This window comes from Scyliorhinus torazame, chromosome 13 (genome assembly GCF_047496885.1).
Source record: "Scyliorhinus torazame isolate Kashiwa2021f chromosome 13, sScyTor2.1, whole genome shotgun sequence".
Classification (NCBI taxonomy): domain Eukaryota; kingdom Metazoa; phylum Chordata; class Chondrichthyes; order Carcharhiniformes; family Scyliorhinidae; genus Scyliorhinus; species Scyliorhinus torazame.
Window position 1 is genome coordinate 193,875,503 of NC_092719.1, and position 12,173 is coordinate 193,887,675.

General features: G+C 47.7%; 1 protein-coding gene across 1 annotated transcript in view; it reads left to right on the forward strand.

Moving 5' to 3' along the window:
* The window catches only part of stab1 (stabilin 1), a 416,947-nt gene that overhangs the window by 206,638 nt on the left and 198,136 nt on the right, over positions 1 to 12,173 (forward strand). The window contains exons 25-26 of the mRNA XM_072472659.1: positions 8,467 to 8,625; positions 11,698 to 11,793. Coding sequence (XP_072328760.1) covers positions 8,467 to 8,625; positions 11,698 to 11,793 — 255 coding nt within the window. The remainder of the gene's footprint in view (positions 1 to 8,466; positions 8,626 to 11,697; positions 11,794 to 12,173) is intronic.

The window sequence follows — 12,173 nt, forward strand, 5'->3', positions numbered from 1 at the left end:
AATTTTCTGATTGGAGAGCAGCAATGGAATGGGTATTTCTGTTTTGTTACCACAGTGCGGCTCCCTCTGCCTCTGGCCACACTCTCCCTCTTCCTCTTGCACAGTCTCTTCCCCTATTGGAGCATAGTGGTAAAGATGACAGAACTGTTCGGCAGATTAAGTGAATAGCATAGTTGCAGCAACAGCGCCTACCCAGAGCAGCTGAAGTCCCAGACGGTGCAGAGTGATGAAGTGCATCCCTTCACAACATCCTGAATACCCCATATCCAAATCTCCAGGACCTGAGTGAGGCGGTGTGAGTGAGTGAGTCGGTTCGAGTGAGTGAGTCGGTGTGAGTGAGTGAGTCGGTTCGAGTGAGTGAGTCGGTGTGAATGAGTGAGTCGGTGCGAGTGAGTGAGTCTGTGCGAGTGAGGGAGTGAGTCTGTGCAACTGAGTGAGTGAGTCTATGCGAGTGAGTGGCTAATCCCTCCTTTCAAATAGCCTTCTGCTGTGAAGCTAGAGGCTGCTTGATGCACTATCAATTACGACGAGACGAGAGTAGAGAGTAATCGAGGCTTTATTAAGCAGAGATGTGTTGCCTCCTGCAGCTGCCGCCGAAATGGCTGCAGCTCGGTGAACACACACATTTATACTCCGCCTACTGGGTGGAGCCAGCAGGCAGGGATCTACCCCCATACCTATAGTACAGGAGCCTTACCGTATAACTTCTCACATACGTAATATATACAAACAGTGGTGACTACCACATTCACCCCCTGTTAAAAAGGAGTCCAGCGGGGGGGGGGGGGGGGGGGGGGGGGGGGGGGACTATTTACATGTATGTGAGCATTTTTTAAATGTACAGTTTGGGGAAAGTTCACAAATATAGCCGGTCGAGTGCCTTGACCCTCCATTGTGAGCGCCCCAGTCCCAGTGGCGATGCAGGTGCCAGCTTGGTCGCCAGTGACTCCGGGAGCATGTAGTCCTCATCTTCATCCCCGGGTGGGACCAAGAGGAGGATGGATCGTCCTGGAGTGGGGGCTGTGGTGAGGTGCGCTGGGGGAAGGATGGGTGGTGCCGGGGCAATTGGGGGGAAAGGGGGAACCAGCTGGTGCCAATTCCCTGAGGGAGACCGTCAGGATGAAAACTGTGGAGTGAATGAGTGGGCGGGCCTTGTCCGCATAGTTAGGGACCCACTGGGCATAGTATGAGAAGAACCCCAGGCATCGTTTGACCGCCTAGGGGCAGTGGCGGAGGGGTGTTCCATGACGGGGCGCATGCGGTCGGGGTGGGCCCTAGAACTCCATTTTGCACCACATAGCCAAGGATAGCTAAGCGGTTGGCGCTGAACACGCACTTCTCCTTGTTATACGTAAGGTTCAGGAGTTTGGCGGTGTGGAGAAATTTGAAACGGTTAGCATCGTGGTCCTGCTGGTCATGGCCGCAGATGGTGACGTTATCCAGGTACGGGAAGGTGGCCCACAGTCCGTACCGGTCAACCATTCGGTCCATCTCCCGTTGGAAGACCGAGAACCCGTTAGTGACGCCGAAGGGAACCCTAAGAAAGTGGTAACGGTGGCCGTCTGCTTCAAACGCAGCGTATTGGTGGTCCGCCTAGCGGATGGGGAGCTGGTGGTAGGCAGATTTCAGGTCCACTGTAGAGAAGACCCGATACTATGCAATCTGATTGACCTTATCAGATATGCGTGGGAGGGGGTATGCGTCGAGCTGCATGTACCGATTGATGGTCTGACTGTAGTCAATGACCATCCTGTGTTTCTCCCCAGTCTTTACAACTACCACTTGGGCTCTCCAGGGGCTGTTGCTGGCCTCGATGATGCCTTCCCGCAGTAACCGCTGGACCTCTGACCTGATGAAGGTCCTGTCCTGGGCACTGCACCGTCTGCTCCTGGTGGCGATGGGTTTGCAATCCGGGGTGATGTTTGCAAACAGGGATGGTGGGTCGACCTTAAGGGTCCTGAGGCCGCATACAGTAAGGTGTGGTAGGGGCCCGTCGAATTTCAGTGTTAGACTTTGGAGGTGGCACTGGAAGTCCAGGCCGAGTAGCAAGGCAGCGCAGAGGTTGGGGAGGACGTAGAGCCAGAAGTTGCTGAAATCTACGCCCTGGACGATGAGGGTGACGATGCAGTACCCCTGGATCTCCACGGAGTGGGATCCGGAGGCCAGGGAGATTCGTTGGGTAATTGGGTGTACCGCGAGGGAGCAGCGACTTCCCGTATCGAGGTGGATGAAGCTCTCCGTGCTCCCAGAGTCGTGAAGGCAAGATGTCTTGTGGCCATCGACTTTCACCGTTGTTGTCGCTGTTGCGAGGTTCTGTGGCCGGGACTGGTCGAGTGTGGTGGAGGCGAGCTGCGTCTGGTGTTGGTGGGCCCCGGGCTGGTCGGCGGCGGTTGCGGGTGATGAGCGGACCGATGAGGTGCCCGACGAGCAGGGGTCCTGAGGAGGCGCCCACGGGGCGCGCATGGCGGGCGGCGTTAAAGATGGCGGCTCCCACGGACCGCACGAGGTCTGATGGGGGGAAGATGGCGGCGCCCATGGGCCACATGTGGGTTGCGGGGCAAAAATGGCAGCGCCCACGGGTCTCACGTGGGTGGTGCGGGAACAATGGGCCTGGTTACAGCGGTTATCGACCGGGCCTGGCACACCGTAGCAAAGTGCCCTTCTTCCTGCAGGCCTTGCAGATGGCGCTCCGCGCCGGGCAGCGCTGCCGGGGGTGCTTTGTCTGCCTGCAGAAATAGAGGCGCTGGCGGATGTACGCCGACCCTATGCCCGTAACGAAAGCGTCCCTGATTAGGAGTTCGGTATGTTCAATGGCCGAAATCGCCTGGCAATCGCAGTTCCTCGCCAGGGCGTGCAGGGCACGCCAGAAATCTTCCAATGACTCACTGGGGAGTTGGTGCCGCGTGGGCAGGAGGTGCCTGCTGTAGAGTTTGTTGATCGGCCGTGTGTAGTTCTCTTTCAGAAGCGCCATGGCCTCAGTGTAGTTGGGCGTGTCTCGGATAAGGGGAAAAATATCGGAGCTCAACCGTGTGTACAGGATCTGGAGTTTTTGTGCTTCTGAGGGTTGTTCTGTCGCTGATCCGATGTAGGCTTCAAAGCAATCTAGCCAGTGGTCGAAGGCCGATGGGGTGTTGTCTGTTGAGTGTCCAGTTGCAGGCGATCTGGCTTGATGCGTAGGTCCATCGCTGTAAAATCTCTGCTTAATAAATTGATGCACTATCAATTACGATGAGACGAGAGTAGAGAGTAATCGAGGCTTTATTACGCAGAGATGTGTTGTGTCCTGCAGCTGCTGCCGAAATGGCTGCAGCTCAGTGAGCACACACATTTATACTCCGCCTACTGGGCGGAGCCAGCAGGCCGGGATCTACCGCCGTACCTGTAGTTCAGGAGCCTGACCGTATTACTTCTCATATACGGAATATATACAAACAGTGGTGACTACCACACTGCTCACAGTCAAAGGGGGTGAAATTGACTTTCATGAGAGAATCTGCAGCAGGGCTCTTTTCTGGAGAGTTTGGTAGGACAGACAGGCTGTAGCTCTGGTTGCCCCCGTTATGGGTCTCCAGAATTTTTAAAGATGGCTTCATGGCCTCACATATGCAAAGCCCCTCACCCTCTCAGCCCAGGGCTGAGTCCCAACCTGATCCTCCTCCAGCCCTCCGAACAAACCCAGCCCCCTGTTGACAACCCCCCCAATCCCACGTTCTGAGCACTGGAGCAGCAGATCCGGTGCCCTTGAGCTGCGTGCCAGTTAATAGAGAGGGTTACTCACCTTCTCTCTTCCCCTCAGTAACAATTACGCCAGTTTCCCATTTTTGAAAAGGAGTATTAAACGACACCCGGGTGAATTCTCACTGTGTGGTTGGTTGACTCCCGGGAGGCCGCTGCATTTGAATTCAATCTCACTAATGAGATTGAAATGAATGCAAATAATTCTTACTGACCGTCTCGCCATTTTTGGGCGAGATCCGGAACTCGCACGTGAACCTCGGTTTCATTGGTTAACTCTGCTGCTTGACACTTTTGAATGGTTATTTTTTATTAATTACTTATTTTTTATTATCAGTTTATTCCATTGACATTGATTTTTAAAAACAATTAATGTTTAATGTTATGCTGAAATGTTCTCATCGGCACTTGAGTGAGAAAAATATTGAAATGGGGAGCCCCAAGCAAAAAAGGTTCTACAGGCCTCCCAACAGCCAGCGGGAGATAGAGAAGCAGATAGGTAGACAGATTTTGGAAAAGAGTAAAAACAACAGGGTTGTGGTGATGGGAGACTTCAACTTCCCCAATATTGACTGGGACTCACTTAGTGCCGGGGCTTAGACGGGGCGGAGTTTGTAAGGAGCATCCAGGAGGGCTTCTTAAAACAATATGTAGACAGTCCAACTAGGGAAGAGGCGGTACTGGACCTGGTATTGGGGAATGAGCCCGGCCAGGTGGTAGATGTTTCAGTAGGGGAGCATTTCGGTAACAGTGACCACAATTCAGTAAGTTTTAAAGTACTGGTGGACAAGGATAAGAGTGGTCCTAGGATGAATGTGCTAAATTGGGGGAAGGCTAATTATAACAATATTAGGCGGGAACTGAAGAACATAGATTGGGGGCGGATGTTTGAGGGCAAATCAACATCTGACATGTGGGAGGCTTTCAAGTGTCAGTTAAAAGGAATTCAGGACCGGCATGTTCCTGTGAGGAAGAAGGATAAACACAGCAATTTTCGGGAACCTTGGATAACAAGAGACATTGTAGGCCTCGTCAAAAAGAAAAAGGAGGCATTTGTCAGGGCTAAAAGGCTGGGAACAGACGAAGCCTGCGTGGAATGTAAGGAAAGTAGGAAGGAACTTAAGCAAGGAGTCAGGAGGGCTAGAAGGGGTCACGAAAAGTAATTGGCAAATAGGGTTAAGGAAAATCCCAAGACTTTTTACACGTACATAAAAAGCAAGATGGTAGCCAGGGAAAGGGTTGGCCCACTGAAGGATAGGCAAGGGAATCTATGTGTGGAGCCAGAGGAAATGGGCGAGGTACTAAATGAATACTTTGCATCAGTATTCACCAAAGAGAAGAAATTGGTAGATGTTGAGTCTGGAGAAGGGTGTGTAGATAGCCTGGGTCACATTGAGATCCAAAAAGACGAGGTGTTGGGTGTCTTAAGAAATATTAAGGTAGATAAGCCCCCAGGGCCTGATGGGATCTACCCCAGAATACTGAAGGAGGCTGGAGAGGAAATTGCTGAGGCCTTGACAGAAATCTTTGGATCCTCACTGTCTTCAGGGATGTCCCGGAGGACTGGAGAATAGCCAATGTTGTTCCTCTGTTTAAGAAGGGTAGCAAGGATAATCCCGGGAACTACAGGCCGGTGAGCCTTACTTCAGTCGTAGGGAAATTACTGGAGAGAATTCTTCGAGACAGGATCTACTCCCATTTGGAAGCAAATGGACGTATTAGTGAGAGGCAGCATGGTTTTGTGAAGGGAAGGTCGTGTCTCACTAACTTGATAGAGTTTTCGAGGAGGTCACTAAGATGATTGATGCAGGTAGGGCAGTGGATGTTGTCTATATGGACTTCAGTGAGGCCTTTGACAAGGTCCCTCATGGTAGACTAGTACAAAAGGTGAAGTCACACGGGATCAGGGGTGAGCTGGCAAGGTGGATACAGAACTGGCTAGGTCATAGAAGTCAGAGAGTAGCAATGGAAGGATGCTTTTCTAATTGGAGGGCTGTGACCAGTGGTGTTCCACAGGGATCAGTGCTGGGACCTTTGCTCTTTGTAGTATATATAAATGATTTGGAGGAAAATGTAACTGGTCTGATTAGTAAGTTTGCAGACGACACAAAGGTTGGTGGAATTGCGGATAGCGATGAGGACTGTCAGAGGATACAGCAGGATTTAGATTGTTTGGAGACTTGGGCGGAGAGATGGCTGATGGAGTTTAATCCGGACAAATGTGAGGTAATGCATTTTGGAAGGTCTAATGCAGGTAGGGAATATACAGTGAATGGTAGAACCCTCAAGAGTATTGAAAGTCAAAGAGATCTAGGAGTACAGGTCCACAGGTCATTGAAAGGGGCAACACAGGTGGAGAAGGTAGTCAAGAAGGCATACGGCATGCTTGCCTTCATTGGCCGGGGCATTGAGTATAAGAATTGGCAAGTCATGTTGCAGCTGTATAGAATCTTAGTTAGGCCACACTTGGAGTATAGTGTTCAATTCTGGTCGCCACACTACCAGAAGGATGTGGAGGCTTTAGAGAGGGTGCAGAAGAGATTTACCAGAATGTTGCCTGGTATGGAGGGCATTAGCTATGAGGAGCGGTTGAATAAACTTGGTTTGTTCTCACTGGAATGAAGGAGGTTGAGGGGAGACCTGATAGAGGTCTACAAAATTATGAGGGGCATAGACAGAGTGGATAGTCAGAGGCTTTTCCCCAGGGTAGAGGGGTCAATTACTAGGGGGCATAGGTTTAAGGTGAGAGGGGCAAGGTTTAGAGTAGATGTACGAGGCAAGTTTTTTACGCAGAGGGTAGTGGGTGCCTGGAACTCGCTACCGGAGGAGGTGGTGGAAGCAGGGACGATAGTGACATTTAAGGGGCATCTTGACAAATACATGAATAGGATGGGAATAGAGGGATACGGACCCAGGAAGTGTAGAAGATTGTAGTTTAGTCGGGCAGCATGGTCGGCACGGGCTTGGAGGGCCGAAGGGCCTGTTCCTGTGCTGTACATTTCTTTGTTCTTTGTTTGTATTGAATAACATACACTCACTTTGGCACCTGTAACATTGCTCAAAGTACATGGGGTGCAGAGGTAAGGTGAGGCAAGAATCACCGATTGGGGATTTAGGATTGATTTTGTAGAAAGGTGATATACATTGTGACCATTGAAAGTATTGGAATTGTGGCTAAGAATTTTGATGCTTTGCGGGGGCAGGAAGTCAATTTTAGGTCTGTGGGGGCGATTGACTAGCAGACTTAGTATGGGGTAAGAAGTAGCAGGACAGTTTTGGATGAGTTGGAATTTATGTGATTTAGTTTGGGAAATTGGTGAGTAGGGCGTTGCGTAGGTTGGTTAGAAGGACAGAAGCAGAGTTGAAAGTAAGCAGTCATGGCAGCACAGTGGTTAGCACTGCTGCTTCACAGCTTCAGGGACATGGGGATTCCCGGCTTGGGTCACTGTTTGTGCGGAATTTGCACGTTCGCCCCGTGTCTGCGTGGGTTCGTCCGGGTGCTCCAGTTTCCTCCCACAAAAGTCCCGAAAGATGTGCTTGTTAGGTGAATTGGCCATTCTGAATTCTCCCTCAGTGTACCCGAACAGGCACCGGAGTGTGGCGACGAGGGAATTTTCTCAGTAACTTCATTGCAGTGTTAATGCAAGCCTACTTGTGGCACTAATAAAGATTATTATTATTACTGATGGACAGAGTGTTGAATACATCAAAATTGCTTTAAAATGTTTCTTGTAATTTTAATAATCTTTTGAAGCCTACCAAATGCACATTTTCAGATTTTGGGTGGGATGATACATTGTAATATCAACACATGATGCTAATATGGAATGGGAACAAGTTGCAGTCCTGTACACTGCATTCATATTTTGAGCCATACCACTCTGGTGAGGAGTCAAATGGCAAATAGATATTTTGCCGCAAATAAGCTAAGAGGTGGGGACAAGTCACCGGCCACTACCTGGTGGCTTCTTCAGAATATTATTTTCAAAGACTTGGAAAGAGCTGATTCAGGACAAACAGAGTAGGCAGGAAATGGTGGAAAACAGAGGTATTTACTTTCAAATAGTAGTAACTAAGAAAAACGTTACTTAAATTAAATTGTGAAATACCAATATGCAAATAATTAATGCATTTACTTGCAAGTTCTTGGAACCCCTTGTATCCTGCCTCAACCATGGCCAAGAGTGTAAATGATGGTATTACTCTCAGACCTCTTTCAGTCCTGTTAGGGTTTGCACTAGATTTGATGGTGGGCAACTCGCCTGCATCAGATTACTTAATTATTTTGTAATGTAAAAATACTTGCTTGCATTACTCATTTGTTCTGAATAATTGGAACATGTGATTCCATTTTCATTCACAGCAACAGAATGCCAAGTTAGGGTTTCCTTTTTAAACTATTCTTTGAACAATATTTAGCTTGGCATGAGGTGTGAAGTGGGAATGTCGTAGCTATGTTGGCCTGGTGCATGCACACTTTGAATTTTGTTATTGCCATTAGATCCTGGGCTATTTGATACTATTCTGTTTGCATTCTATTGTAAAGTCAATAAATGATTCAGGTTTAAAACTAACAATGACAGCTATTTGCAACAGTAGTGAGGCCAAGAACCCCATAGAGATTACAACTGACACTTGAAATGAAAGTCTTGTGCGAGTATGAAGGGGGTTTTGCAAAGCTACCGTGGATAATGGCCTGGCATTCTTCACATATTTGTCTTTTTATTGTAGGCAGAATGTTTTCGTCTAGGTCCTGGGAATATAACCTGTCAATGTAACACTGGATGGACTGGAGATGGGAGAGTCTGTGTTGAAATAAATGAATGCTTATTGAGCACGCGAGGAGGTTGTGACGAGAACGCTGATTGTCAGTACATTGGACCTTCACAGGTACTCCTAAGCAGTTTATCTGAGGTGTATTTTTGTTATAAGGACAGCATTAGATGAGCTATCTTCATTGATGAAGGGAAAAGGCTGCGTGGCTCCAGAGTGGGCAGTCACTATTGGACTAACGTTATGTTCTGTTTTTGCAATTCATAAATTATTAATACGGTATAGAATGAAAAGTAGGCTTATAGCACGGTGATTAGCACTATTGCTTCACAGTGCCAGGGTTCCGGGTTCAATTTCCGCTTGGGTCACTGTCCGTGCGGAGTTTGCACATTCTCCCCGTGTCTGCATGAGTTTTCTCCGGGCGCTCCAGTTTCCTCCCACAAGTCCTGAAAGACGTGCTGTTAGGTGAATTGGATGTTCAGAATTCTCCGCCTGTGTACCCGAACAGGTGCCGGAATGTGGCAATGAAGGGCTTTTCACAGTAACTTCATTGCAGTGTTAATGTAAGCCTACTTGTGACAATAATAAAGATTACTATTATTAAAGAAGTAAAATGCATATAAACACGTGAGGAGATGACAGTGTTCAAATGAAACAGGGCTGAAAATATGTGATCAACCTTCAGGAAGGCAGCTCATCATTACATTCTTATAGGCAATTAAGGATGAGCAATAAAGACTGGCCGCTAACCTACCAAAAGCTACATGTGTAATATATAAAAAAATGTTTCTTGCAGCAGCTGGAGATCCCAGAAAAGCTGTAAACTAGGCTGGGACCCAGTAATATGCTAGTTCCTGGCCTAATGCTGAGGTTACTGGGATGGTGGCGATGGAGCCTCTGATTACCCCTTACAAAGTTATTGAGGTAAAGGGGAATGGTCAGGAGAATGAATACACTGTCCAGATGTAAGAGCTCCATACTCTGGGACCTCTTGAGGATCAACACAAATACACATTGCATGAACAGGCCAAATAAAGAGTAGTTGTGGGATCTAGCAGATGCCTAGACTGAGGATGGTGGCCTAGACCTCAAAATACATAGCCATAAAAATAAATCACAATTTCTCCCCAACTGAACCAATGTAAATTATGGGACCTGCCCCTGTGCCAGAGAACTTTGATGGGGCCAGCATTGGACATCAGAAGTGGACATATCTCACAGTTTTACATTTTTAGTCCTAACCTGAATGTACCCTGGCCCATCCTGTTGGACAAGTTAGGTTAAAAATCAGGATCATTACTCATGCAGTCTCTGCTATTTGTTCCTCCATTTCCCTCAGGATCCATGAATGTATCTGAGCACAACGTCTTTTCTCAGTTTAATATCTTTGCTAGCTTCCCTTCAATTTATTGCAATATCTCTCACCTCGCTTATATTTTTTTTAATATCCTACCTTTTTTTATAAATATTTATGAAATATTTGCTCAGTATCCTGACTAATTCTCACCAACTCATTATCCTCCACCAACTCATTATTCTCTCAGTTCCTACCTCAGATTTAACAATTTTCTATTTGTTAAATACTTGATGGCTCTTTTTAATATTTTCCAAGGTTTCTTCCTCACATCACAACCTTGCTTTTTCTTTTCCGAATCTTATTTCGTATTTTCTCTCCTCATCACATAGAACCATAGAAAGGAGGCCATTCAGCCCATCAAGTCTCACCGACCCTCCGAAACAACTCCCTACCTAGGCTTTCTGTCCTTGCCCTATCCCGATCATTCCATAACCCCACCTAACCTGCACATCTTTCGACTCTAAGGGGCAATTTAGCATGGCCAATCTATGGTACCCCTGGAGGAAACCTATGCAGACAAGGGAAGAAAGTGCAAACTCCACACAGTCACCCGAGGCCGGAATTGAACCCAGGTCCCTGGTATTGTGAGGCAGCAGTGCTAACCATGTACAGAACCTGAGTACAATGTTTAATTTTTAGTTTGTTTTTATAATCTTTAATTATCCAAAGTATCCTGAAATATGAAGTTGTCTTTTTAACAGCATACATTGCTGGATTCTCCAAAAATGGGGCTATGTCCCCAAGCCGGCGTGAAAACGCTGGCGTTTTACTCCAGACTTTCCTGAAAAAAATATAGAGCAATTCACTTACCTTCTGGGGGCTAGCAGTGACCCGGGGAGCTTCACGCAGTTTTGGCTGTGGATGTGGGCCTCCACATATCCGATTCCAAGTCCGCGCAAGCGCACGGTGGCGGCCTCCAGCGGCCACGGCGAGCGCCGTGGTGGACTCGGACTGCGGACCAGCACTCAGAAAGAAGGTCCCCCCGATCAGCCCGCCCTGCCTCATTCAACCCGCCCGATTGCTGCCCCGGCTGCCCATAAGGCCATCCCCCGGTGATGGACTGAGTCCCGACCGGCCAGACGTGGTTAGAACCACGCCACCGGGAAATCGACGGTCGGGATCGGAGTATCGCCTGGAGGGCCTCTGGCAATGGCCCCCCAGCCTGGCGGCGTGATTCACGGAGGAGCGATTCTCCGGGGACTGGAGAATCGCGGAGCGGCGCCGGGCCCGATTCTCGCGTAAAAGTCGATTCTCCGCGATTTTGGCACGGGGCTGCAGAGATTCCAGACCTAGATATTCACTTCTATAATCTCCTTTTTAAAACTATTCTTTGGTTGATCGACAGATGCTGTCTGCCAATCCCTTTTTCTACCTTGACTCAACTATGCTCAGGATTCACATTTGTAAAATCTGCCTTATTCCAATCGGATGCCCTTGTTGTTGCATCACATCTCCTTTTTATCTAGACTTAAAGTAATTTCACATCATGGTCACCACTCCTGAGGGACTCATGCAACTTTAACTTATCAACCCAATATATTTTGTTGCTCATAATTAGATCAAGCATTGCCTCTCCCCTTATATGCATATGAGCATACTACTGGAGGGAACAGTCCGACACACATTTTAGGAATTCCAGCAGCTAACCTTTGCCAAAATATTCTGTGACCTATTACGTTGTAAAACAGCTTGAATATGAGCTTAGGTTCGAGCATCAAATACTGCAAACTCAGCTTTTTCTTTCCTCAATCGTGCACCCCTTAACATTTTAGTGACACTAAAAAAGTGCAATGTTTTCATAACTATCATTTTCCTTCATCCTGTGGGAACAGAGTCGCTGTGCGTGCAGGAGAGGGTATACTGGTGATGGCGAGAAGTGCACTGCTACTAATCCATGCCTGGAAGAGAATGGTGGATGTCATGTAATGGTAAAAAAATGCTTTTTATCATAATTATGTTTTGTGATTTCCAGGATCCTAAGATTTGTTTGTGTTTATTCTCCTCTGATTCAACATTCAGGATACTACATATCTATGAAACCACTTGGGCAGAAAATGTTCAGTCTCTGAAATGGCACATACAGTCGAACTGTACCCTCCTGTACGAACTGGAGCAGAGCCTCAATAGACAAGAATGGAGCTCTCAGAATCAAGGCGATTATCTTAGAGTCTCTACTGAGGCTTTTTGCAACTTCATTACATTTATCCTAATAAATGCAGTACGATCTCCAACAGGCAATTTCTGACTCCGCTGTACTGTAGTGAGGAAATACCAAGCCATGATCTGGAATTTTAGTGATAAAAAAGAC